Below are 27,050 nucleotides of genomic sequence, written 5' to 3'. Positions count from 1 at the left end.
TTTTATTTGAGACAAGGTTTCTCTGTATCCCTGGCTGTCCTGGAACTGGCTCTGTAGACTAGGCTGGCCTCAAACTATCTATCTGCCTCTGCCTTCAGAGTGCTGGAATTAAAGGCGTGCACCACAACTGTCCAGTTTTTATTTTATTTTATTTTTTTAGGAAGGAAGGATTTGTTTTGACTTACAATGTGAGGGGATACAGCCCCTTATAGATGAAGGCCATGGGCAGGTGGCTCTGGGGTGGTGGGAGTATGTGGCTGGACTCCTCACCTCCCTACACATTGGTAGAACCTGTTCACCTATTTTATACTCCAGGTCTTATAAAACTCTCAAGTAAAACACAGGTCATGAGCATTAGAAGTTCAAAAGGCCTTGACCTACAAGACACATTCCACAGTGAAGGCTATGATTTAGGACTCCCTTGGAGTAGCAGGGCCACCACAAGGTGTACAGACCACATAAGTGATAACAGGGGAATGATAAATATGCTGACAGTAGAAGTACTGTGGAACGTGGGACAGAAGATAAGTATCAGTCTTTTATCTAAGCCATAATACTTCTAGGGAAAATAAATGCACACAAAACAAAGCTGATAGGCCGGGCGGTGGTGGGGCACGCCTTTAATCCCAGCACTCGGGAGGCAGGTGGATCTCTGTGAATTCGAGGCCAGCCTGGGCTACAGAGTGAGATCCAGCACAGGCTCCAAGGCTACACAGAGAAACCCTGTCTTGAAAAAACAAAACCAAACAAAACCAAAGCTGATAGTAACCATAACTACCAAGTCAGAACCCCCCCCCCCACACACACACACACAGGCACACACACAATACATACTCATACATATACATACACACACAGGTACACACAGTACATGCACATACATACATATACACACACAGGCACATACACACAGGCACTCACAGTACATACATACACACAGGCACACACACACACATACACACACAGGCACACACACATACACACACACATACACACACATATACATACATATAGACACATCTGAAAAATCATTATTTGTGACAAAAATGCAGTCTTGCAATATTAAACTCAGTAAGATAGTGGCCACAAAAGGCCACCGACAATAGTGGGAACAATAGTTGGTGGTTTGTTTAAAGCTAGTGTCAACATTAAGTTATTTTCATGTTAAAATACAAATGAAAAATTGAATCAAATAAAACTAATTTGAGTAACTGAAAGTGGGGCAGTTTAGTACCAAACAGCCTGACCCTACCTCTAGGAAATTAAGAGAGTAAACGGGCTTCCTTAATTAGCAGCAGTAAATCATTTACTGTAGATTTATATTCATAATGTCACAGACAGAGATGGGCAGAACACAAATCCAGGCCTAGTTCCTAAATTAAGAACTTTTCCCATGAACACATTTAAAAATGAACATACAAAATGAGATTGTGTGTGGATTCCAGACAATCCAGAATACATTTCATTATTTAATCAAATAAAATGGCAAATGTTCAGGATTTTTTTGTGAAATGTAACGTGCTCTGTGCCCTTTTGGTAATAATAAAGTTAATCCTCAAATTAACCTCATGAAAAAATATGTTCAATTAATCTCATGAAAAATGCGTTCGTGGGATTATAATGTCCCTCACATGGAGAGGGAGTGAGAGGAGGGGGCACGCTGCCAGGTCTTGTTTTAGGATCAATGGTGGCAGACTAGTATTGTGATTGGCATAAATGATGCTATCAGAGAGTTTCCAAGCAAGTGTTAGAATTCTGCCCTCACTCCAGCTGCATGACTACACATGCACAGTTCAGGAGTTAAGCAAAGGGTCTTGCATCTTACGTCATCAGTGTGCGCTGGTGCTACGTGCTCACGGCATGGTCACACAATTAGTACATTCGTGGTGTAGCTCTGTAGGCCCACCTGCACCTTAAAGAGCTGTGACTCAGGCCCTACCCTCTCTCTCTGTTCTGTTCTTCTCCCCCAGGCCTGGTTCTCTCCCCCCCCCCCATCCCTCTTCTTCCTAATAAAGCTCTCTGCTACTGGGTAGTTGTGGTCTCAAGACCTTTTCATGCGGTAACTAGTGCCATTTATATTTTTCTATCACTCATTTCAACAGGACTATAAAACGTTCCCAGGAACCCCTTCCTGACCTGTGTGGATTCAGGTTCCCTTGTAAATCCTTTCTTGTTACTGGCTAGTTATCTTGCAGAAATCCCCTGTTTCTGGCTCCAGGCCATCCTTCAAATATGTATGCAGTTATTCCACAGAGTATGTAGGGGTTGGTTGCAGGACTCAGCTAGGAGACCAAAATGCCCAGGTTTCTCATATGATTAGTGTAATATCTTCATCTGACTAAAGCATATCCCCTGTTTTAAAAAAGTTACTTTAGGTTTATTTTATATGTGTGTAAGTGTTGTATGCATGTATCTGTATGTGTGCATCACATGGCTATCTGGTGCCCTTGGAAGACAGAAGAGGGCATTGGAGCCCCGGAACTGGAGTTACGGAAGGTTGTGAGCTGCCATGTGGGTGCTGGGAACTAAAGAACAAGCACTCTTAACTACTGAACCATGTCTCAAGCCCAGGATACTCCTTTATTCTGAAATCATCAATTAGTTTCTTATTATACCTAATACAATGGAAATGCTTCTTAAGTATTTCCTATACTGTATTAGCTAGAAAAAAGGCTATGTTTAGTACAATTGCATGCTTTCCTATTTCTTATCTGTGATTGCTTGAATCTGCGAATGTGGAACTCAAGGATGTGTTGGGCCAACCATTTTTGTTACTGTTTTGAGACAAGATCTTGTTCTGTAGTTCTAGTTGATTGGAATCCACTATGCAGCCAAGGCTAGCCTCCAACTTGTAGCAATCCTGACTTAACTTCCAGAATTCTGGAATTACAGAACTGCATCAGGCCCAGATGTTTTGTTGCTATTAATTCAAGAGGATTTGGGGAGGGGCATGGGTTAGGTCTGGCATCGTTAGCTATAAATATTCCACAATAGTAGCTTGACTAAATGGTGATTACAGAAGAATAGAGATATACTATATAAACATTTAAAGGAAGTAGACTTTTGAAAAACTTCTTCACTGAAGTATGACTAACAGAGAAATGAAGTACAGCTCTTGAAAGGAAGAGGTGGTTGTTTGATGTTTACTATCTCAATTGAAGTGAAACCTGGTTACATTTTACATTTCAAGTTACCTAAGTGGTTGATTTGGGGCTGGAGGAAAATGAGAGGGAGAGGGGTGAGGGGAAGGAAGTATAGTTTTAGAAAACAAAGAACAACTCTGGAGAGGGAAGGGCTCTCTGGTTTATTGATATATTTAGTGTTTGTGGCAGCAGGGCTTATAGAAGTCAGAGGGTGTTGGGTCTCTCCCACCCTATCGGTTCCAGGGGTTGAATTCAGGTCTTTAAGTTTGGTAGTCAACCTTTATCCACTGAGCTATCTCAAGGCCCTTGTTTCAGCTCTAAAGATTTTTTGTTTTGTTTTGCAAGATGGGGTTTCTCTGTGTTAAACAGCCCTGGATGTTCTGGAACTCATTTTGTAGACCAGACTGGCCTTGACCTCAGGGATCCTCATGCCTCTGCCTCCTGAGTGCAGGTATCAAAGGCGTGGGCCACCACCACCGGCAGCTTCCAGGTTTTGATCTAAGTGTGATTGTTTTGTAAAGAAAGCAAGTTTCCAGAACACACCAGGCTCCCTCATCTTTCTTTTAGAGGCAGGAGGGGGGGGGGGGCTCCCTTTGTAGCCCAGGTTGTCCTTGAACTCGGTATCTTCCTGTCCTGATCAACCTCCCGGATGCTGGGATTTCAGCCGCACCCTCGTGACCTTCTGTCCTTAGATGAGCCAGAGCAGGCAGGCAGAGGACCCTGGTCATCTCAGGTCTCTGGGCCCGCCTTCCAGGAACGAGCAGTCCCCCCCCCTCCCCCGGCGTGCGGCCGCCGATTGGCCGGGACGAGACCGGGCGTGACGTCAGGCTCCGCCCCATCGCCCTTCGATCCCGCCCCGTGGGGGGTGGGCTGGCAGTTTAGTCTAGGGCAGCTGAAACCGGTTTGAGAGGCGGCTGTAGCTGGGCTCCGCGCTGCCACGGGCCACCTAAGGGAGCGCTGGCGAGGCGCTGACGCTCGGCTCAGTCGGCCGCGGCCCAGGTCTCGGCGCGGCGCGGCGCGGCGCGGCTCGGCAGGTGAGGGGGGCCGGCGGGCGGCGGTGCGGGCGGGCGCTCGGGCGGCGGTGCGGGCGGGCGGGCGGGCCTGGCGTCCCGGGGCCGCGCTGCGGCTGGAGCCCCGGCTGTCCCGCGCTGCCGCGTCCCTCCGAGCGGCGTGACCCAGGACCGCCACAGAAATACCGGGCGGAAAATTGGGGAACAAAGAAACGGCAGAGCTGCAGCCGAAGCCCTCGGTGCCTCCCTCCCTGGGCGCCACCGCAGCCACCTCGCGCCGGCACTGGTGACTCGCGCCGTTTTGACAGCTGCTTATTTTCCCAAATTGCCTAAAATTAAGTGCCCACGAAAGAAACTCCGGGTAGCAAGTACGGTAGGGTGGGTAGAGCCCAGGGCTGCTGGGGAACTGAGTCGTCGGTGACGTTTTGGGGTTGCGGTCCGCTTTCTCGGCTTCGGCCGGCTTCATCAGCCGGGTCCGGCCAGAGCGGAGGGAAGGCTGGGAGTTTGCCGGGATCCAGGGATTCTCTGACTAGGCGAGCCCGGTGGTTGGGGCTGGTGTACCTCTTCGTGTCCCGTGTCCTGTCTGTCGCTCTGCTTTTGCCCACCTAACTCTACCCGTCAAGCTGCTGCTTGTTACACTTTTAACACTTATATAACGAAATAGATACAAGCTATTAGTCTTTATCCCCCCATTGCCCAATGTTCCAGAAACAAACAGCACAAAATGAAACAGGTAAACTGCAGGCATTGCTTTAAGTACCTCGGGGAAATCAGTGTTTTAAACACAACTGAAATCTGCCAAGAAAGATGCAGGAAACTTGGACCCAGAATTAATGAACACAAAGGAGAACTGAGTAATATTTGGTGTGTGCAAAAAGTTGGTGGGTGAATCAACTATTTGTATATAACAAACTGTACGATAAATACATATGGAAATAACATCAACATGAAATGAAATGGATAAATGTCTAAAGCTGATGAAAATGTTGATTTGGCTTAAATGAAATCTCCACAATTGCTTGCTTAGTGAAAAATCCATTCTTGTTTAAAATATTAGCTTCAAGTATATGGAGATCTGAGAAGTGGGGACATAATGATCCCCTGTCAACATGAGCAGAAACCAATATGGTCACTTAACCTCTTTCTTGATTATAGGATATTCTGAGGATCAAAGCTTTTGGAATCTAGGGAAGAGCGAGGAGAATTAGAAACAGTTTTTTAGTTTTAAAGGAAAACAGACGTTCGTTTGGCCAGAAATACACGCTTTAGCTAAAAATACCCACTTTTACTTCATCTGTAAATGAAATGCTCCTGTACCCTTGGTTTCTCAAGCTGGTAAACTGGTTAGGTCCACTTTTGAACGTTTAACGAAAAGAGTAAACTTTATTTTGCCAGGTAGGGCGAACTGAAAAGTTTTCATGTAAACATGTTACAGTGGCATTTAAGAACCCCCCCAGTCTTACAACAACGTTAAAATGGGCCAGGCCTGGTGGTACACACCTCTAGTCCAGGCACTTAAGAGGTGGGTGGAGGTAGGCAGATCTCTGAATTCAAGGGCAGCCAGGGCTTCGAGTGAGATCCTGCCACAAAAATAAGTAAGCAAATTAAGTTAAATAACTGCTCAAATTCAGCTGAAAGTGCTGTGTAGTATCTATCTCTAGACAGTACAAATTGGAGGTTGTATTGGAGAAAAATTACCAGCAACAAAAACCTCTCCAGAAGTGTGGTGTGTAGTAAGATGATAGGTAACCTGGTTATCTGTCTGATTAGTGAAGTATGCAAGGTGACTAGCATTTTTTACTACTTTATATCTGAAAGACCTCCATCCAAGTTGGGATATTTTTGTTTGTTTAGCAGAAGAAATAAAGGTAGCTGTGTTGATTTTGGGATTCTCATTAAAAAGGTACCCTTTAGGACAGTCACTGTTGTTTTGGAGGCAGTTAGGTGCCAAAGCTATATGCTTCAGTCCTGCACCAAAATTTTGGCCTCTGTCCATTGTCAAATAAGTGCCACTGAAGCAGCTTCCCAGGTGGCACTTGAACTAGATTGCTGACTTTTAACAATTCAAGTTAAAAGTCATGGCACTTCTCTCCTAGGGTGGATCTGTGCTTCCGTGTGTGTGTGTGTGTGTGTGTGTGTGTGTGTGTGTGTGTGTGTGTGTGTGTGTGTTTTGCACGCACTGCAGCTGGTCACTGCCGACCTGCTATAGCTATTATATTCACGACTGAAAGCTTGTTGGTTTCTCTCTTATTAAATATACAGACTGTTCCTGGTTGTCCTAATGGAGTAGACATGTCTAGAGCGAAGTTTGTACCCACTGTTGGTTTTAATACATGAGAATAAATTATGTGTGACTTACTTTACATAGACTGAATTGGTTATTGCCAATTGATGAATAGTTAGCTGAATACCAACTCTGCAGTCTTCTATATGAGATTGTCCTTAAGTTTAGAATTGTAAACACCGGGTAAAAGTTCAAGTTACTGTTAAAAATTAATTGACAAGCTGGTTAGACTCAGCAGAAAGGGATGATTGCTGAAAAGCCCCATTTTTGAAGGCCTCAATTTGATCTCTAGGACGTTCATGGTAGGAGAGAACTGATGCCTGCAAATTGTCTGACCCTCACCCGTACGCCTTGGTCCTCCCTCCCTGCCCTCTTTTTTTCTCATCCATGCAATACATTGAGCATGGTTATTCAACCATATTGCTGAGTTATTGGTTTAGGCTGTTTCTTAAAGTTAATTCAGTATTCCAGGCGGTGGTAGCAAATCTTTAATTCCAGCACTGGATTGGCAGAAGCAGGCAGGCAGATCTGAGTGTTGGAGGTTAGCCTGATCTACAGAGTGAATTCTGGGATAGGCAGGGATACAAAGAGAAACCCTGTCTCAAAAAACAACTCCCACCCCCAAATCAGTAACTTTAAAAAAGCCTTAAAGCTTTTTTTTTTTGAGCTGAGGATCGAACCCAGGGCCTTGTGCTTGCTAAGCAAGCACTCTACCACTGAGCTAAATCCCCAACTGTAAAGCTTTTTGCTTTTTTTTTTTTTTTTTTTTTTTTTTTGGGGGGGGTTAGGTTTAGCTAGGGCTTTCTTGATATAATTTGGATCTGTTAAATGGAAGGCTGCAGTGGTTCAGTGAACATTTTACTTATTAGAAAACGCTTGTATGCTCAGGATCATACTCAGGTTTTTGTCAGTTATCCTAAAAGAACTATTGAAGTGGGCAGGTAGCAGGCTAATGTAGAACTGTTTTTATATGAAGACGTTCTTTAACAGTTCTAGCACAGGATATATTCACATGAGTAGATCTTGTTTACTCTTAGACACAGAAAATCAAATAAAGTTTTTATAAACTATTTTGCTCATGGAGAAGTTTTCTCCCGTATAGTCTTGGACTTTTTAACCAAAAACAGTATTGCCAAATATGGGACTCTTTGTCCAAGTACAGCATGATGTCACACTATGAATTTTGTTTTACCCATGTATGTAGAAATATATATATGATATTGTACATTTATAAAAGAGCTTTCAGCATGACTTTTCTTTCTTTTTTTTGGTTCTCTCAAGACAGGGTTTCTCTGTGTAGCTTTGCGCCTTTCCTGGAACTCACTTGGTAGACCAGGCTGGCCTCGAACTCACAGAGGTCCGCCTGGCTCTGCCTCCCGAATGCTGGGATTAAAGGCGTGTGCCACCACTGCCCGGCTCTGCATTACATTCTAATTGGTATAAATGTGACAATGTATCCATAGTATGTAGCTAATATTAATTGTGGACTCTTGATTACTTACTAGCCCTCTCTAGGTATTACATATAGATGAGGTTTTTGGACCTCAGACCTATTGCTGTTTTGAACTGGACATTATTCATGGAGGACTCCTCAGTCAGTATGATGCTAGCAACACTATTGGCCTCTGCCCACTAGATTCTAAAAGCATCCCTATTCATAAATAAAATGAAATTTCGCTAGTAGTTAAGGGATGTGATGCCAAATAAAGATATTACTGAAATTCTTTTAGAGACCTGGATTATTTCTGCACAGAAGTCTATTATTTGGATAGTTGAATAATTAAATTGTTATGTAAAACATGAAGAATGTATTCTTCGTTTAAACTTAGTAACTATCTTGATGTATGTGTCTACGCATATGTATATATTTAAAAAGTAATTTCCTGTCTTCCCTTAGTTATTTAAGGTAGGCTATGGTGAACAAATGTACTTAGCTAAGTCTGGAGGCGGGAAAAATTAGAGAGAAAATATGAATAAAAAGGCAAAGGATCTTAGTCTTAGAAGTATAGATTTCTGTAAATAAAATTTGTGCATTGAGGAAGAATGTTCTTCTTGGTTAAGACATAGTACTGAGAAGAGACTTAGAAGCAGAGTACCGGGAGATGTGATTTTGAATGATGTTGACTGGAAAGAATGCTGTAGCCACATGAACATCAGATCGAGTTTTTTAATAGTAGATTTCAGTTAAACTAAATTTAAAGAATCTGAGTATGCTGTCCTGTGAAGAAAAAAATCTGTAAAGACTTAATTTTGAGGAAGGATGTGTGTCGGTATCGAGTTAACATTGTATATTAGAAACATTCATATTTTACCAAGCAGCTAGTTTCTGTAAGATGTGCTGAAGGACTTCAGTTGCTCTTTTGTTCCTAAAATAGAAGTCTCTAGTTGAGCTTTTTCTGTTTTTCTTTCCTTTCCACCCTAACCTGGGCCTGCTTAGGGAAGATAGGCAGACTTAGTGCAGCTGCTTATCTAAAGAGAAACTGCGGGGCAAGAGAGTCTAGACTCCCTAAAAATAAAAAGTCTGGACACATGTGTTTTGCAATATTTCTGGTCCACACCATCTTGGATTTTTGGAAAGTAAGAGTGCAACAAAACTGTAAGTTTTGGCAGGGCGGTGGTGGTGCACGCCTTTAATCCCAGCACTCGGGAGGCAGAGACAGGGGATCTCTGTGAGTTCAAGGCCAGCCTGGTCTACAAAGCAAGTTCCAGGACAGCCTCCAAAGCTACAGAGAAACCCTGCCTCGGGGGAAAAAAAAAAAGGTCAACTGTAAGTCTAGCTGGATGCTTCCTACTTAATGCAATCAATTTGTATATGAGGACTCTGAAATGACTACTTGAATATTTTGCTTGTATCCTTTCTTTTTAACCTTTTTCTTATCAATATTTTTATTTTTTTAATGATGAAGGCATAAAATAAACTTGGGATAAAAGGTAGAGGGCACTAGGGGGAGGTGGAGTGAGGTAGTAGGGTGTGGATATGATCAAATTGTATAAACATTTTTAAAGAAAAAGTTACTTTAAAAGTTTAAAAAAATTGTCATCGAATTACAAAGTCATTAAATATCTTTTGTTTGTTTAAAACAAGATCTCTCTTTGTAGTCCTGGCTGTCCTGGAACTCAGTTCCCCCTACCTCTGCTTCCTGACAGCTAGGATTATAGGTGTGAACCGATTAAATAGTTTTGTTTGTTTATTTATTTGTAGACAGGGTTTCTCTTCATAGCCCTGGCTATCCTGGAACTCCTCATAGACCAGGCTGACCTTGAATTCTATAGATCAAAACTACCTCTGCCTTCTGAATGCTGAGCTTAAAGGCATGTGCCACCACCCTAGCCAAATAAATATTTTTCAAAATAACACTTATTTCAAAGTGTATGTATGTGTAGAGCACACGCCAAGGACAGCTTTCAAGAATCAATTTTTTCCACTTATACTTGTGTCCTGGGGATCAAACTCAGGTCCTCAGGCTTGGTGCATTTTCCCTCTGAGCCATTTTCATTGACCCCTTTCTTTGTTAGGACAGGGACTCATATTGCAGGTTGGCTTCCAACTGACTGTGTAGCATGGATAACTTTGAACTTCTGATCTCTCACAGCCACCATGCTAGGTTTATGTGATACTGGGGACTGAATCCAGGGTATTGTGCTCTTGATCAACCGAACAACACCCCTAACCCCGTTGTGTACTGATGGTAAAATACTGTTATTTTTGTATACAATTAGTGACTATTTTTCTTTTCTTTCCTAGCAGAAATTCTAAAATAAATCCATCAGAATGACACCTTCTCAGGTCACCTTTGAAATAAGAGGAACTCTTTTACCAGGTAAAGTTTTACTCTAGAATATATATATTTAAAGTATGCCTTCTTTTTTTTAAAGATTTATTATTCATTATGTATACAGTATTCTGCCTGCATGTGTTCCTGCAGGCCAGAAGAGGGCACCAGATCTCGTTACAGATGGTTGTGAGCCACCATGAGGTTGCAGGGAATTGAACATAGGACCTCTGGAAGAACAGTCCGTGCTCTTAACCACTGAGCCATCTCTCCAGCCCTAGAATATTTTTTTAAATTAATCATTTAGAAGATTTCCCCCTTTATGTGTATGGAGTGCATGTATGTCTGTGCACCATGTGCATATAATTGCTGTAGAGATCAGAAGACGGTATCAAATTTCCTAGATCCTCTGGGACTGTTGTGAGCCAACATTTGAGTGCCTGTAGTTGAACTGTGGCCTCTGAAGAACAGCCAGTGTTCTTTTTTGGGTTTTTCGAGACAGGGTTTCTCTGTGTAGCTTTGTGCCTTTTTCCTGGAACTCACTTGGTAGCCCAGGCTGGCCTAGAAGATTCGCCTGTCTCTGCCTCCCAAATGCTGGGATTAAAGGTGTGCGCCACCACTGCCCTGCCAGCCAGTGCTCTTAACCTGAGCCATCTCTGCAGCCCCTCTTTCTGCTCTATTGAAGCAGAGAGCATATCTGCCCCAGGATTGTCCATCAGTGCACCTTCTCAGGTTATACCTGTGCCCCTCTTAGCATCTGCACAGAAGAAAACAGCAGCGTGCCAGTTTGGTGTCGTCCTGTGCTTCCCTCCCCTTTAAAAAATTGCCACAAAGACCTTGCCCTTTTTTTTCTTTTCTTTTAATTTTGTCATCCCCCCCCCCCCCCCACACACACACACCCTTCAGAGCTTCAGACTAAACCCAGGGTCTTGTGCTTGTCCTAGATCCTGCTCTGTCGACCAGGCTGGCATGGAACTTACAGAGATTCTCCTGGCTCTGCCTCCTGAGTGCTGGGATTAAAGGCGTGCGTCACTGGCTGGCTTGGCTACCTCTTTTTAAAGACAGGGTCTCTGTATCTCTGGCTGGCCTGGAATTCAGTGATCTTACCTCTGCTTCCCAAGTGCTGGATTAAAACTGTATGCCACCCCACCTGGTCATTGCCACTCTTTTTCTTTCTTTTTTTTTGCAAGTGGACACACAGGTGACTTTTTAAAATTTTTATTAAAATTTTATGTATGAGTGCTCTGCATACCTGCAAGCCAGAAAAGGGCATCAGATCCTATTACAGATGGTTGTGAGCCACCATGTGGTTGCTGGGAGTTGAACTCAGGAAAAGCAGCCAGTGCTCTTAACTGCTGAGCCATCTCTCCAGCCACTCAGTGTCTCTCATTTTAAATTCTGCTACTTGTGAATTTTCTTTATATCATTTCTAATGTCTGTTAACGTACCGTGAAGTAATTTTGTTGTAAGGTATCATACCAAAACATGCCACACTTGGGTTTGAATCTTGTTATTTGCTATGATGCTCTGCTTATGTCAGCTGCCTTTCAGTTTTCCAAATCGGCTGCTCCCCCTCCCCCATTCCTCTTTTGAGAGTTTTTTTTTTTTTTTTCAAATTCTGCTTTTCTCTGCCTTGATATGACCCTTAGCTCTCACCTTTTTTGAGGTGAGAGCCTCTGAGACATTTCCTCAGGTTCTGACACTATTTTTGCAGCATCTTCTAGAGATTTTTAGAATTACTTGAGTAATTTGCCCTATAGACAAATGGTAAGCTTTATGACAACATGATTTTGTCTTGATGCTAAATTTGTACCTAGCACAGGGCTTGGTACAGATGAGCAGCATAGTAAATATCTTCAAAGAATAAATGATTGACTCATTCCATAGCTAACATGCTTGTTCTAGCAACCACCACAGCAATTGATTGTGTGTGTGTACCTGCATGTGTTCTCCTGTGTGCACGTGCATTTCAGGTTACATTCTCAGCCAGAAAACCTAGTACAGCTTTACCCTTTTACTCTGGGCAGTGTGCTTCAGACTGTAGATTGCCAACAGTTGCTGATGGTGTGGCTCTCACTGCCACTGCACACCTCTGGACCTATGTGTAGCCTCTTTAGAGACTGCAGACTAAATTGTACTCTGTTTGAGACAGGGTCTCATGTATTTCAGGCTTGCCTTGAATTTTCTAGGTAGCCAAGGATCCTCATGCTTCCATTTCCCAAGTGGTGGGATTGCAGGCTTTAGGGGTCAAAGCTAGGGCTCTTACACTTCTACAGCTCCTATACTATACTCTTGAAGGGAATTGTAAGTAGGCAGTTTAAGTTAAAAGAAACTGACCACATCATGCAGATGAACTGATCAGAGTAAGCCACAAAGTAACTAACTTTGCAAATGGGCAGGCACTCAGTTTTAGGGAGGAAAATGGAGATGGTTGATACGCATGACTAGATAAGAAAGGAGGTAGAGGAGCAGAGTGGGGTGTCGGAGGAGACTTCCCAACAGCTATTAATTAATATTTCTCTAGAATTCTTAGTATGTTTTGGGGAGCACAATGTTAGCTTTCTGGAGGCAGAGATGGGTGGCTCCCTGTAAGTTCAAGGACCGCCAGAGCTATATAGTAAGACCCTGTCTCCAAAAACAAAATAAGAAAACAAAAAAACAAACAAAACCCATTTTTGGTGTTTATTTCTTGAAATTGGAAGCTTCAGTGAAGGTACTGTCTTGATCACTTTGCTATTTGCATGCTTGAACAAATGAAAAAAAGCTTGTTCCTGTGCCTTTTTCTTTTTGCTGCCTCTGGTTCTGGAGAGATGAGTCAGATTAACTTATAAGGTGATAGAATGGCCAGTCAGTGGGTCAGAAGCCCTGCCTGAGGCTCCCCTTTCTTGACTCAAGGAGATTCTAAAGACAGTTAGAGCTGACTCTTCTCTTGCTCCCTAAAATTGGAAAATCTCATGTTTGGAAAAGCCTAATGGCTCTGATTTCTTTAGGAGAGGTTTTTGCAATTTGTGGAAGCTGTGATGCCCTGGGAAACTGGGATCCTCAAAATGCTGTGCCTCTTCTTCCAGAGAACGAGACAGGAGAGAGGTGAGTGCAGAAATAAATGGCCAGGTTATAGAATAATGGTGACATTTGTATTATAAACTAGGGACTACCGAGGAAGTCTGTATATCATATTTCTTTAGTTTAATTTTTATGAAAGTTGTCATGTACACAATTTCAAAGAGTAAAGTCACTGTACAAAGTTAGTGGAAAAAGAGATTCCTTAACTTCCACTTAAAACTCTTAACATCTTTTGACTCATTATTCTCACACCCCTTTTATTAATTACATTTTTTATTGTACATATATATGTATATGTTTGTTTGCTTGGCGGCTGTGTGTGTGTGAGTCAGCTCTCTCCTACCATCTGGGTGCTGGGGATAGAACTCAGATGAGCAGGCTTGGCAGCTAGCACCTTTACTCACCAATCCATCCCAAAGAACCCATCTCTCCTGAGAGAGCCCCCCCTCCATTTTGGATGAACTGGGAATTTAACCTAAGACTTTACACATGCTAAGCAAGTGCTAAACCACTGAGTCACACACACAGCCATTTCCTTTTGCTTTTATTTTGAGATGACATCTTGCTGAGTTTCCCAGGGCTGGTCTTGAGCTGTGAACTTGAGACCTGTCTCAGCTTCCTCAATTGTTCAGTCAGGCCTATGCCATTAGACTATCTTTACCAATCACTATATTTCTACATAGGCTTTTCTCATTTAAAACAAAATCTAGGTATTACCTCTTCTCAGTCCATTGTTGACTTTTTTCTTTCTTTGTGTGTGTGTGTGTGTGTGTGTGTGTGTGTGTGTGTGTGTGTGTTCCCTGGGATCAAATATTGGCCCTCATACATGCTAAACATGCATACTGCCATTGAATTATTATTATTATATTATTGTTTTAGCTTTCTGAATGCTGAGATTGCAGGCACATACATCCACACCTGGTATATGAAGTTATTTTTGTTTTGGGGAAGTATGGGGAATTGAACATAGGGCCTTTGTACATGCAAGAGGAATGTTTTCCTACTGAGCTCTTGTCCTTTTTTCACTTGTTTTTAAAATTGTATTTGTTTATGTACTTTTTACTTATGTGTATATATGTGTCTGAATTAACCCATGCCACGGCATGTGTAGACAACTTTCTGGAATAGGTTTTCGGGCTTGGTGGCAAGTGTCTTTACTCTATTTGATTGTTTTTGAGGGTTTCTCTGTATAGCCCTGGCTGTCCTGGAACTTACAGAGATCAGCCTGCCCCTGCCTCCTATATACTGGGTTTCTTTAATTCTTTAACCACTGCCTGGCTAAGTGTCATTGAGCCATCTTGCTGCCCCTTAAAAAAAAAAAAAAAGATAAGAAATAAATTGTTTTTGAGACGAGATCTCACTATGTCTCTTGCTGGCCTAGAGCTTACTATATAGAGCAGGCTGGCCTTGAACTCAAAGAGAAAGAGATCTGCTTTTTTGGGTGCTGGGAATAAAGGTATATACCACCATGCCTGGCTTAGGTTCTGTTTTTACTTTGTATTTTGAGACTGGATCTTAACTAAGTTTACTCAGAATATACTTGAACTCTTACTATAGTACAAGCCTAACTTGATCTTGAGCTTGCAGATATCCTGTGTTGTGTTAGTCTCCAAAGCAGTTGGTATCACAAATGTGTGTCACTATGCTTGGCTGAAATTACTTTCTGGGATGTCTGTGATATTAATGAGTAGAACATACACTTTGATTCCTTAGCTACAAAGAGTAATGTAGTCACTAGTAGCATTAAGTTCAATATAAGCCTGTTGCTAGTGCAGTGGACTAGGAAAGGGCAAATCTAGGTGTATACAGTTAACTGTAATCTTGGGCAGAGTTCCTGGATCCAGGCTTTAATTTTCTAATCTTCATGGCAGAGTGGTTAGGATAGAATCAATAGATGTCAACAGAGGTGGCACTTATTGTCCTAAATATTATATGTAAACATCTAGTGTCCCTATGAGAAATACCAGTGGGGTGATTTTAAGTTAATTAAAGGACAAAGGACAGATAGGCTTGGGACTGTAACTTGTCAGTGTTCATGGCTCACTTATGGCCAAAACCATAAGTGGTCAGTTGGAAGACAAGAGAAGATTGACAGTATATATTGCTTTGATTTGATTGTCTGTAGTTCTTGTGGTTCTGTGTGTAGCTGATTCCTCATTCTTTAGCTCTCAGTCAGATATTTTCTCACTGAGGATTCTGCTCCAAAGCTTCCCCTCCAAAATTTGGAGTGTTTTTTTGTTTGTTTCTTCTTCTCCTTCTCCTGCTCCTCCTTTAAAGATTTATTTATTTATGTATTTTATGTGTAGGGACACTTTGTCTGCATGTATATCTGCATATCAGGCAGTTTTGAACTGCCATGTGCATTCTGGGAATTGAACTCAGGAACTTTAGGAAGTGCTCTTAACCACTGAGCCATCTCTCTAGCCCATTCTTTTTTTTTTAAAACACACACACACACACACACACACACACACACACACACACACACACACACACACGGTCTTACCATGTAGCGGAGGCTTGCCTTAAACTTGCTATGCACATCCACTCAGACCTAGAACTAAGAATTTTTCTGCTCAACCTTCCAAGTACTGCTATTCTACACCTATAATTCCCTACCAGGCCTTGTTAGTTTAGTGTTTTTGGGTTTTTCGAGACAGGGTTTCTCTGTGTAGTTTTGGTGCCTGTCCTGGATCTTGCTCTGTAGACCAGGCTGACCTCAAACTCACAGAGATCCTCCTGATTTTGCCTCCCGAGTGCTGGGATGAAAGGCATGTACCACCACCGCCCAGCTAGTTTAGTGTTTGTAGTTTGCTTATGTATTTGTTTACCCACATGGGAAAGCAAACTCCTTGAGGTTAGGCTTACCACTGTATTCTCACTGCCTGCTGGGCAAGCCTGGAGTAAAATCATGGGTAGAACGTAGTTGGATTTTTCTTTGAGCCGCCAGCTCACATATGACATGGAGACTTATTAATTATGAAAGTTTGACCTTAGCTTAGGATTGTTCTCAACTAGCTCTTATTACTTAAATTAACCCATTTATATTCATCGACATTCTGCCATGTGGCGTTATCTTTCTTTGCTCCTACTCCTCCTGTTTCCTCTCCAGGTCTCACTGGTGAATCTTACATGCTTACATTCAGCCCTATGACTTCCTGGAAGTCTCACCTGTTCTCTTCTAGCTGTTGGCCATTTAACTTTTCATTACACCAATCACAGGAACACATCTTCACATAGTATACAAGAATCCCACAACAGTAGGGTCCTTATTTGAGAAGTTTTGTGAGTTATGAGTTCTTTATACATTTTACTTTGATATTGATGTTTGTTTGTCTTTTTGTCCCCAACCCATCAGTATGTTATGGAAAGCAGCGATTACTCTCAGTAGAGGAATATCAATTCAGTACCGCTACTTCAGAGGGTGCTTTTTAGAACCAAAGGTATGTTTTTCTTTATTTTCCAATTTCTTTAGGACTTTCAAAAGTAACTACTTTAAATTTGAAAACATTAGAATTTAAATGAGTATGTTTTGGTCAAATAGGAGTAGAACTCTCAATAACATTTTCGTACCAAAAAACAAAAAACAAAAAAGACAAACAAGTAAGTACCTATTTCATATACAAACATTGTCTGTCCTGGGATTTTTGAAAGACTAATAAATAGTAAGTATGTTTTACAGTGTTATCTAATGCATGGATTTTCTGTAACTTTGTAACTAGTATCAATTACAAATTTTTTCATTTGTCTTTAATATTATGTGGTATAAATACATTTAGAGAAGTATGTTAGCCAACTTTAAGCAAGTTACTGTTTTAAAAAATTATTTCATGGCAGTCATCTGTCTCTTAGTGGCTGCATTGTTTAACACCTACCAAAAGCAGAGTGATTCCTCGTAGAGCTTTCCATAGATGCTGCTAATCAGTCAGGGTCTTCTCCAAAAGTTATGAGCATCTGTTGGTTCACAGCTTATTATTTCAGGATTGTTTCAACTTTCAGAAAAGAAAATGTTGACTTGTTTCCTTAGTTTATAGACATTGATTTAGTGAAAGGATTCTTTCTTTCCCTTTGGATGTTTACCTTTGCCACACTTGTGCATGTGAACAAGGGTTTAACAGGGGTGTAGGAAACACAACATGGACCAGGCCTTTGGGAAAAAATGTATTTCCTTTGGGAATTATAGAGTACTTTTATGAGCATATTAGCAACCACTGTTACCTCGCTCTTAGCTATCATAAAAACAGACAAATCCACTCTAGCTGTCTTTTGCACCTATTACGTTTTTTATTCCAAGAATATTTTGTAAACACTCAGTAATTGAACTGAAATTACATTGTGGTTAATCATGGTATTGGCTTATCTTGACAATAGTCTTAACAACAAAGAGCATCTGCTTTTTTGGTAGGTCTAGGGGTTGTACCTCATGGTCCAGTCCTCCAGTACAAATTGAACAATATGTATGAATAAACAAACCATGGCACTCGGGTTTAGAGGTGAGAGAGTCCTGGTATACAGAAACTTTGTGTAACGGGAAATTAAATTTTATTTGGGAAGGAGGATCTGGACAGTGAAAGTGAGTCCTTTGGGCAGTTCTAAAACTATTGTCAACACAGGCCACAATAAGCCAACTTGTAGTCTGGTTATTTTCATGGAAAAATATAACCAAAAGCAGCAGATTAGTCCACTGATACCTCTTGGAAAAATGGCAGGAAATCTGCCTAACAGTAACCAACTGAGTTTTCCCTTGTAATACTTGCAAAAGTTTACAGTATATGTTGGTGAGTGTGTTTCTTTAAGTAGGTGCTTGCTCTGTATCGTGTACACATGTACCGTGTGATGCAGGGGCTGCCCTGGTAAGTATGTTTTTCATGGACTAGAGTAAATAGCCTCATAAAATCCCATACATATGGCTACAGTCTTTTCCCCTCATGCCAGCTTAAAGTGACACTTCTAAAAGTTGGTAGCCTTTTAAAAATGAAACACTTGTTATAATTATTATGAAACTTTGTCTTAACAGTGTATTGCCAAATGATAGACATATGCAAGGAATCTTGAATAATGAAAATAAATGAATGAGTTGAATCCATATCTTATAGATATTATGGTTGATAGGAAAGCTGAAGTGGAAGATAAGTGGGCCACTGGACGGGGGTTTTAGGAGGTCTAGTTAGGTAGCTATAGAACTTGAGGCAGATGAGCTTGTGATTGCTCTTCTCCTTTAGATGGATGCCATCTCTATCGGTAAGATGAAGGGCTTGAATACAGGCTTCCTGAGTCCCATTCATTACTAAATTTTATTGTAAGCAAATACAATGTCACAATTCATGTTTTTCCATACTTTACTTCTCCTTGACATGTTCTTTTTAGTTTGCTAGAATTGTAAAGTCCTTTTTATCTCAGTTTTTCTATTTTCCTTTTTTCTTCCTTGGGGTGTGTGTGCCTGCCGTGTGCATGCGCACACGCACACCCATGAGTATGTGTTCGAGTACCAGTGAGTTTGATTGGAATTGCTTTTAGGTGCATGGGTGAAGGGTTATTTATAGGAGAATAAACACTTGCCAATCCCTAGACCACTACAGAAAACGTCTGTGCCTAGCAAATTGACGATCTGTGGAGCACAGGAAGGGAGGGTATTGTAAGCTCCTCCTCCCTTTTCTCATTTTTCAAAGCTATGTTTATTCTTAGATGGGCTTTGTAAAGTGAGAATAAGATGTTAATTTGATAAATTTTAGTAATTTTACAGGAAGCAGTTGTTCCTTTATTTATTTATTTTTTGGTTTTTTGAGACAGGGTTTCTCTGTGTAGCTTTGCGCCTTTCCTGGAACTCGCTTTGTAGATCAGGCTGGCCTCGAACTCACAGAGTTCTGCCTGTCTCTGCCTCCCAGTGCTGGGATTAAAGGCCTGCACCACCACCGCCTGGCTCTTTATTTAAATATAACAAACAAAGGTGATGGACATTCCTGGAATGGAAATGCAGTGTAGGTCCACATGGAGTCCTTTGATTTCACATCTTCACTAAATAATGAATTTTAAAAAGATTTATTTATTTCATTTATGAGTATTTTGCCTGTGTGTCTGCATGCCTGTGCAGCATGTGTGTGCCTGGTATCCCCAGAGGCCAGAAGAGGGCATCAGGTTAGGACTGGAATTATGGATGGCTGTGAGCCACTGTGTAGATACTGGAAATTGAACCCTGGGTCCTCTGGGAAGACAGCCAGTGTCTTAACAGTTAACCTATCTGTTCAAGCCATAAACTACTTTTTAAAGAAATTAAAAATTACGGAGCTGATAAATTTTTTTAGAGTGAAATATACCCAATTTTTATTATACTTTTTGAAAAACAAATTACTTTTTTTTTTGTGAAAACAAACCATTATGTTTTAAAAGTATAATTTTTATAATGCTAACTCAATTTAATTCATTGTTAACTTTTATTTAGACTTTCATCTCTTAATTTTTAAAATGCTTAACAAGTCAGTCAGTTATAAGATAATTGCTCATTTTTACAGTAGCCTAGCTTGTCATTTTTTAGAGTGGCTTCTTGATATAATAATATTTTTCTGGATGCCAAATGTTTTACTGTTAACTTGAGGTCTACCTACCTTTATTTGAATCATGTTGAGATGACCATTTTCTTATTGGACTTACTAGAAATGTAGTTACATAATATTGTATTTGGTATTGTAGAGTAAAAAAAAATTGTGTCTTCATACATGCAAGTTGTTTTTTAAATTGTAGGAAGAAAGGAATCAGTAAAGTTTGTCTTTAAGCAGTGCCTTTACCTGACTCACAATTTGGCGTGCTGATGTATTAAAAACATACACCAAACTCATCTCCGTGTCCTTTCTCTCCTGTTGCTTGTCGACTTGAGTGGTGTTAGAAGGCAGCAACAAGCGGGGCTAGAGAAACAGATGAGTGACTAAGGGCTGCTGCTGCTGCTCTGCCAAAGAGCCTGAGTTTAGTTCCCCACACCTACAACAGTTAGCTCACGACTGCGGGTACCTCCAGCTTCTAGGGATCTGATGCCTCTGGCCTCCAGGGCACCCTATCACACAGCCATGTGCAGACACACCTATACATAAGTAAAAACAATTTTTTAAAGAGAAAGCAATAAGTAAATCTTTTCAGAAATTAATGCAAACATTTTTATTAGTAATGTTTGGAAATATTTCTATAGTCATGATTCTATATATTGTGAAGTAACTGCAGGTATTTGTTACTAAAATGCTTGTTACTTTTTCTCCAAAAATAACCTACTGTATTCCAAAAGCTTAAAGTTATCACATCATTTGCAGAAATAAAACTTTTTTCTCAACAATTTAAAGAATGGATTATTATATTTAGCCTATAGATTAGCATATTAGCAAAAAGGATTATATATTTTTGAGTCATTACTGAGATTTTAAATTTCCTAATATGTCAGTGTTATTTTTTAAGCCCATCAGTGAAATTTGAATTTAAGATTATATTCTCTAATGTAAAAGTCATAGTCAACAGCTTAGAAATCAGTGTACCTATTTTAAAACTAGGGTTTTTGTTTTGTTTTGTTTTTGAGATGAGGGTTTTACTATGTAGCCTTGACTGGTCTGGAACCAAACTGGCCTCAACTCAGATCTGTCTGCCTCCGGCTCCTGAGTGCTGGGATTAGAGGTGTGTTGTTTTGTTCCTTTACTCTCTAACACTGTCAGACAACATGTGTCTATAGTGGGAATGCTTGTAGACAGAAAGTCACCTATTGAACTATTCCTCATTATTCAAGTCTAGGCAATTGTCTATGTAAGTAATAGATCTGTCACTAATTGATGAAAGTCAAGGTATTAAAATAATTATTAAAATAGCTTTCCTATGAAATATATAATTCGCAAGACTGTTCGTAGGTGGTAGGTACTGTAGTCATCATTCCGTGGAGTTATCCTGACACCAGAACTCCACCAAAGCAAAACAAACCCTCTTTTCTCCCTGTTTTTTCTTCCCTGTTGATATTTGTATTCTGGCACTCTTGTAGTTCATATTTGATTACTGATAAGTCCACACCATCTTTGAAAGAGTTTGGCTGCCACGAGGGAGAAGGATGTAAGAGAGAGGTGGAGTGAATGAGATTAGATAATTCTTTGCTTTCATTACTAAGAAATATACCTATTTTTAGTGTAGACATTTGCTTCTTTTGGAGATTAAAATAAAAGTCATAGGAACACACACACACTCACACTCTCAATTAATGTAAAAACAGTTTAAAAACAAAGTTTTAAGCATATATCAGGTATTACAGAGTTAAATGTACTTTTTTAGTGTATTAGAAATTATAATATTCACCATATTTTAGATGACCAATGTAATGGCGAAGAGGTATTGTGATTGTCATTTAGTATCTCAGAGTTAACAATTTGAGTGAACCTCCAGTGCTCTTGTAGTTTTTAAACTGTTTATAAATTTTAGAAAAGAATTTACCTGTTTGTTTTATGTTCTGGAATTACATTGTTTAATACTATGCCTGTTTTGTTGGATACTGATTAACTGGCACATTTACCAAATTGAGTCAACAGTTAAACCCAATAAGATTATGGAATACTTCTATGGAAGAGCCATCTAAAGATGTATAATATACACTTAGAAGCTTATATATTCCAAGTTCAAAGATTTATGTTGGTAGTAATTATTCAGAAATAGTGTAATAATGGGTAATTTTGTATTTCCTTTTTGCTTCTCTATATTTTGTTTAAATTATCAGAGAGTATACAAAAAATTCTATTTATAGGGTTACAGTTTCAAAGTCTGCTTTTAAAATGTATAAGTACTTTTTTTGGCATATGATTTTAAATATGTAGGTTCCTTTAGTCTGCCTTGTGTTTGTTCAGAGGGCCTTTGCCTGTTCTAAAATTGTGTGGCAGCAACAGCACATAATTTTCTTTACTAGTAAGGCAACATGATAGCAACATTAGAAATTATTATACTATGGCTTTTAAATTTGAAAGCATAAATCTCAAATTTGGTGTTAATTTAGTTTCCCTTTACCACAGTTATTCTTCAGACTTGGCTGTTCACTCATGTATTCTTCTAGGATTTCTTGTGCCCTTTGCAAACATGAGTTACTACAATATGAGAAATGTAATAAGCAGTTTTTTTTTTTTTTTTTTTTTTTTTTTTTTTTTTTTTTAGTTTTTCGAGACTGGGTTTCTCTGTAGCTTTGGAGCCTGTCCTGGACTAGCTTTGTAGACCAGGCTGGCCTCGAACTCACAGAGATCCACCTGCCTCTGCCTCCTGAGTGCTGGGATTACAGGCATGTGCCACCACCGCACAGCAGCAGTATTCTTAAGTAGAAGACTTTGCTATTCCTCTAGGTTCCTGCAGTAATGTGTGCTAAGTGATCTTGTCCTTGCTCTTGTCCTTGCTCTTGTCCTGCTCTCATAGGTTGTTTAGGCTGCCTCCTAAAAATGTAGGGGAATATTTAGAAACACCCCTTTGACATACCAAAGGAAGTATAATTGATGTTAACTTTAACTTACAATAGAATTCATATTGGTGCAAAGTTAATTTTTCTTTAAAAAATCCAAAGTATTGTAGATATATTTGCAAATGGGTAAAGAGTTTTGTGTGCCAGTTCATCTCAGTTCTTTTTATTTATTGCTTTAACTCATTTTTTTTTTTTTTTTTTGTAGTATTTCATCATGTTTTGTGACCTGGGTACATGTCTGATTTGGGACATAATAGTATTGATAATTAGCAAGATGAATTTCTTGTTTCTTGGTCTCGTATTTAGTGTAAGACTTAGGCCACAAACATCTAATGAAACCATGGGTAGAAATAAGATATAAGAAATTATTGCAGACGTTTAACTTTTAAATTGCAGACTATCGGTGGTCCATGTCAAGTCATAGTTCACAAGTGGGAGACTCATCTACAACCACGATCAATAACCCCTTTAGGTATGGGCATTAACTGCATCTGTTTGAGGTGTATGCATTAAGTTACTAATGTGCTGCACAGTGGCTTAGGGACTTAGTGCATTTTTATTCTGAAGTTTAAAATCAATGCATTGTCAGTACTACATATAATCACTTAACATTTCATGGATCTTATTTCCAAAACTAAACAGTTATAGCCTTTCTTTATAAACTATTAGAAATGCTTGTCTACTTATTTTTATTTGGGGGTCTTAGATTATTGAAGTTGTTAGAAAGTTAATAATATTCCTTACTGAGGGTTCATGGCTTTATTAGCTTTCTTGCTCAAATTTAGAGAACATTTTAAGAAAGAATTGATCTAAAACAAAAACTCTCAAAAGTTCAGTTTTGAATGCTAGTAGTTACCATATTTGTTTTTTAAATACTAGTAAATACTTAAACAAATGAATTTTCATTTCTTTGTTATAGTTGACATATTCTTCTAATTCATTTAAACTCCCTCTTGGCTGTGCTATTATTTATATTCAGAGGTTTTTGTTTTTTAATTCAGTTTTCTGTGCCCCCCCCCAAATGGCAGTTCTCTTCATACATGTGTTTTTAGCTCACTTGTCTATGCTGAAAATAGATCTTGACACTCATTTTACATTCATGAAACTACTCACTTGTAATTGTAAATTGAATCAGAGAAGTTTTAGTTCCTCCAGAAAATCAAAGTTGAGGAGTAACAACTGGTTGTTGGTTTTGTAGCTTAGATTAGGAAGAGGTAGGAGTGTCTGCTTTGCCCTCTTTAAAGGACACACGTTGTTTAAATAGATGTCTCATTCCATCTTCCTTACTGGATTTTCTTCTTACATATAATATATATAATACATTTAGTATATTTTTGATAGATTTTACAGCAGCATCTTTAGAATTACAATAGTTCATATTGAAGTTGGAGCTTAATGAGAATTAAGTATTTTAAACACAGTAGTTTGCATTTGGATGCATCTTGAAATTAAATATATTTTTGCATTGTGAGAAGTGGGATGACTTTTTCTGTTCTCAGAAATTAATGTTCTGCTTTGTGGGGGAAGGTGATATAAACTTAAAGGCAATGTGCAGTCTGCTGGACAGTGTTAGGAAACACGCCATTTATTCTAACAGATGCTTCGGGCTTGCTTAAAGTAAGCTGAGAAGAGCACTGAGAAGGAAACGGCTTTCATGTTTTACTAGATGCAGCTTTGCAGCTTTTTTCATGACCTTGAACTGTTAGTGAAGGGCTGTGCTAGCACTTACTCTTGGTAGCTCTCCACAGCTCTGTATGTACAGGTAAGTTGATGCTGTTTATAAAGCTTTTGGCTGGCTGCAAGAATGTTGGGGTTTGAGGACTTTAATACCTAGCCAAGTTCTGGATGTGAACCACATAAGAATAAGCATTTTAATTGTGCCAAGACTGTAGGTTTGAGACATAAGCATGGAGCTTGGTAGGCTCATGCACGGTAGGTGCTGAGCTTCGTCCCATCCCACAGGGCACCTTCCCAGGACCTTGTCTCTCCTTGTGAACAATCACTCAAGTCTGTAGGACCAACACTGCTTGCTGGCCTCCTGAAGGGAAATACCTTATCCAGGGCTACAATAAACATGCTTATTCACGTAGGCTGCTTTATGTTATATATACAGTTACCATTTTAAACAGTACTTAAAGTAAAATTTCAGTTGTTCATTCATTCTTTAGACATCATGAATTTTTAACTAGGCTTTTTATTTTCCTTGAATTCCAGAAAGCGAAATCATTATTGATGATGGACAATTTGGAATCCACAGTAAGTGATAGTGAATTTTTTTTTGGGTGGGGGGAGCCTGTCCTGGACTAGCTCTGTAGCCCAGGTTGGCCTTGAACTCACAGAGATCCACCAGGCTCTGCCTCTGAGTGCTGGGATTAAAGGCGTGCGCCACCACTGCCTGGAGACTGAATTTTAAAAACGTTTAATGGTATGATTAACCTGTTGCCTTAACATCTCATTGGAAATACGTAACATACTGAGACAACACAATGTGACACTGCAAACAGAAACAAGTAAAAAAAAAAAAGAGGAAATAGAGACAAGTATATTCTGTTAAATCATAAATAGCTTCAAGGTTTGCATTTAGTGTTTGGTTATTTCAGATTTAGGAATTTATATAATTATAAAGAAGTATACCTGATGGAGGAGGTAGATATGCTAATTTCTCTGATTTGATTACACATGGAATATATGTTTTAAATTAGTGATACTATACCCATAAATAGGTGCAAATATTTTTAAAATTATATATATTAGAATTAAAATGTTAGCCTACCATTTCTTTTTAACACTTATGTTGAAAATATAATGGTTCTAAACATTTAAAGAGCTAAATATTGCTTGTAGGCTAAGTTTGTAGATTTTATATGTTTAAGTAATGTGTTTACGATAAATCCATACAGCCAGAATGTTCTAATACTTCTGGCTAACTCTTCAAAAACTAATTTATAGTAAAGAAACATATGCTTAAAAATATGCTTAAAATGGAATTGTTTTTATGCCTTCCTGCTCCGGTAAGTACTTTATCCTCAGAATTCAAACTTCTGCCGGGCGGTGGTGGCACACGCCTTTAATCCCAGCACTCAGGAGGCAGAGCCAGGGGCATCTCTGAGTTCCAAGGCCAGCCAGGGCTACGGAGTGAATTCCAGGAAAGGTGCAAAGCTACACAGAGAAATCCTGTCTCAAAAAAAAAAAGAAAGAAAGAAAGAAAAAGAAAAAGGAATTCAAACTTTCTCTAGTGGTTGGAAGCCTCCCAGTCCATTAGACTGCTTTGCTGCCTTGTCTTATCCTGAGTGCTGTACCTAAGGGTCAGAAGTGGTCTGACTCTGGACCAGAGATGAGTTGCTGGTGACCACTGTGCTTTCCTGGCAAGAAACCTCTTTAGAGGATTTACTATATACATTAAACACAGAGGCAGTATATATGCTATGGCAGTACTAGAAAAGGAATTGAACCTTTTCCCATTATTTCATTAGGAAGTATTATATTAAAAAAATAATATAGTCTAAAATGTTTTAATAGCTTTAATGCTTATTTTTAAAGTCTTGTCCTATGATTTACAAAATATATTTATGTTTTTTTAAAACTTTATAGAGAATGGTTTGTTGTTTGTTGTTGTTTTGTTCTTGTTGTTTGAGACAAAATTTCACTATGTACCCTTGGCTGGACTGGAACTCAGAGCTCTATCTGCCTCTGTGCCATTGGTCCCAGTTAAGATCATTTTATTTTTAATTGTGTATGTTTCTGTGCACCTGAGTAGTGGTGTCCACAGAGGGCAGAAGAGGGTGACAGATTCCCTTGGAGCTGGAGTTACAGTGGTTGTGACCTGTCTACTGTGGGTGCTGGGATCTGAACTCAGGTCCTTTGTGAGAGCAGATATACTCTCTCCAGCCCCCAGAGAATAGATTTTTCTTCAGCTATAATGTATGACATAATATCTGTCATGTTAATTACTTTCTATGGTTATAAATTGTAGCATTTCTGTCTTTGTTGCTATCTTTTTCATTTCCTAGTGCATTTTAAATTTAGCTTTAGTTAGTTTTCAGGGTGGAAAAGCATTTCTTTGACATTATCCATTTTACAAATAATGTTTGAAATTTGAAGATTTTTAAGACATTCATAAGTTATACCTTTTGATTTTTTTTTTAAAAGTCCTGTTGATTTAAAAGGTTAGGTTGAAAACAGCATCACTGGTATTTATGAAAATTTTATTATCTTTATTAGTAGGCAACTTCAAGTTAAGTAGTATTAACAGAATGTTATTATACTATTTGTTATGGTGGCTGGCACATGTTAGTGTGAGAACCAGAGCTGACATGGTTTAGTTTT

General features: G+C 39.6%; 1 protein-coding gene across 6 annotated transcripts in view; it reads left to right on the top strand.

Annotated features, from left to right (window-relative positions):
* Positions 1-3,999: 3,999 nt before the first annotated feature.
* Positions 4,000-27,050, top strand: part of Gpcpd1 (glycerophosphocholine phosphodiesterase 1) — a 61,250-nt gene continuing 38,199 nt past the window's right edge. For 2 of the 6 annotated variants that reach the window (XM_036183613.1, XM_036183608.1), the window contains exons 1-6: positions 4,000-4,177; positions 10,186-10,258; positions 13,201-13,297; positions 16,632-16,716; positions 23,121-23,196; positions 24,939-24,980. In XM_036183613.1, coding sequence (XP_036039506.1) covers positions 10,210-10,258; positions 13,201-13,297; positions 16,632-16,716; positions 23,121-23,196; positions 24,939-24,980 — 349 coding nt within the window. In that variant the 5' untranslated portion in view covers positions 4,000-4,177; positions 10,186-10,209. Of the gene's footprint in view, positions 4,178-4,246; positions 4,440-10,182; positions 10,259-13,200; positions 13,298-16,631; positions 16,717-23,120; positions 23,197-24,938; positions 24,981-27,050 lie in introns of those variants that run through there. The other 4 variants (XM_036183609.1, XM_036183610.1, XM_036183612.1 and 1 more) reach the window with 4 other exon arrangements.

Source organism: Onychomys torridus, chromosome 4, assembly GCF_903995425.1.
Source record: "Onychomys torridus chromosome 4, mOncTor1.1, whole genome shotgun sequence".
Lineage (NCBI taxonomy): Eukaryota > Metazoa > Chordata > Mammalia > Rodentia > Cricetidae > Onychomys > Onychomys torridus.
This window is presented reverse-complemented; position numbering and strand designations above follow the sequence as displayed.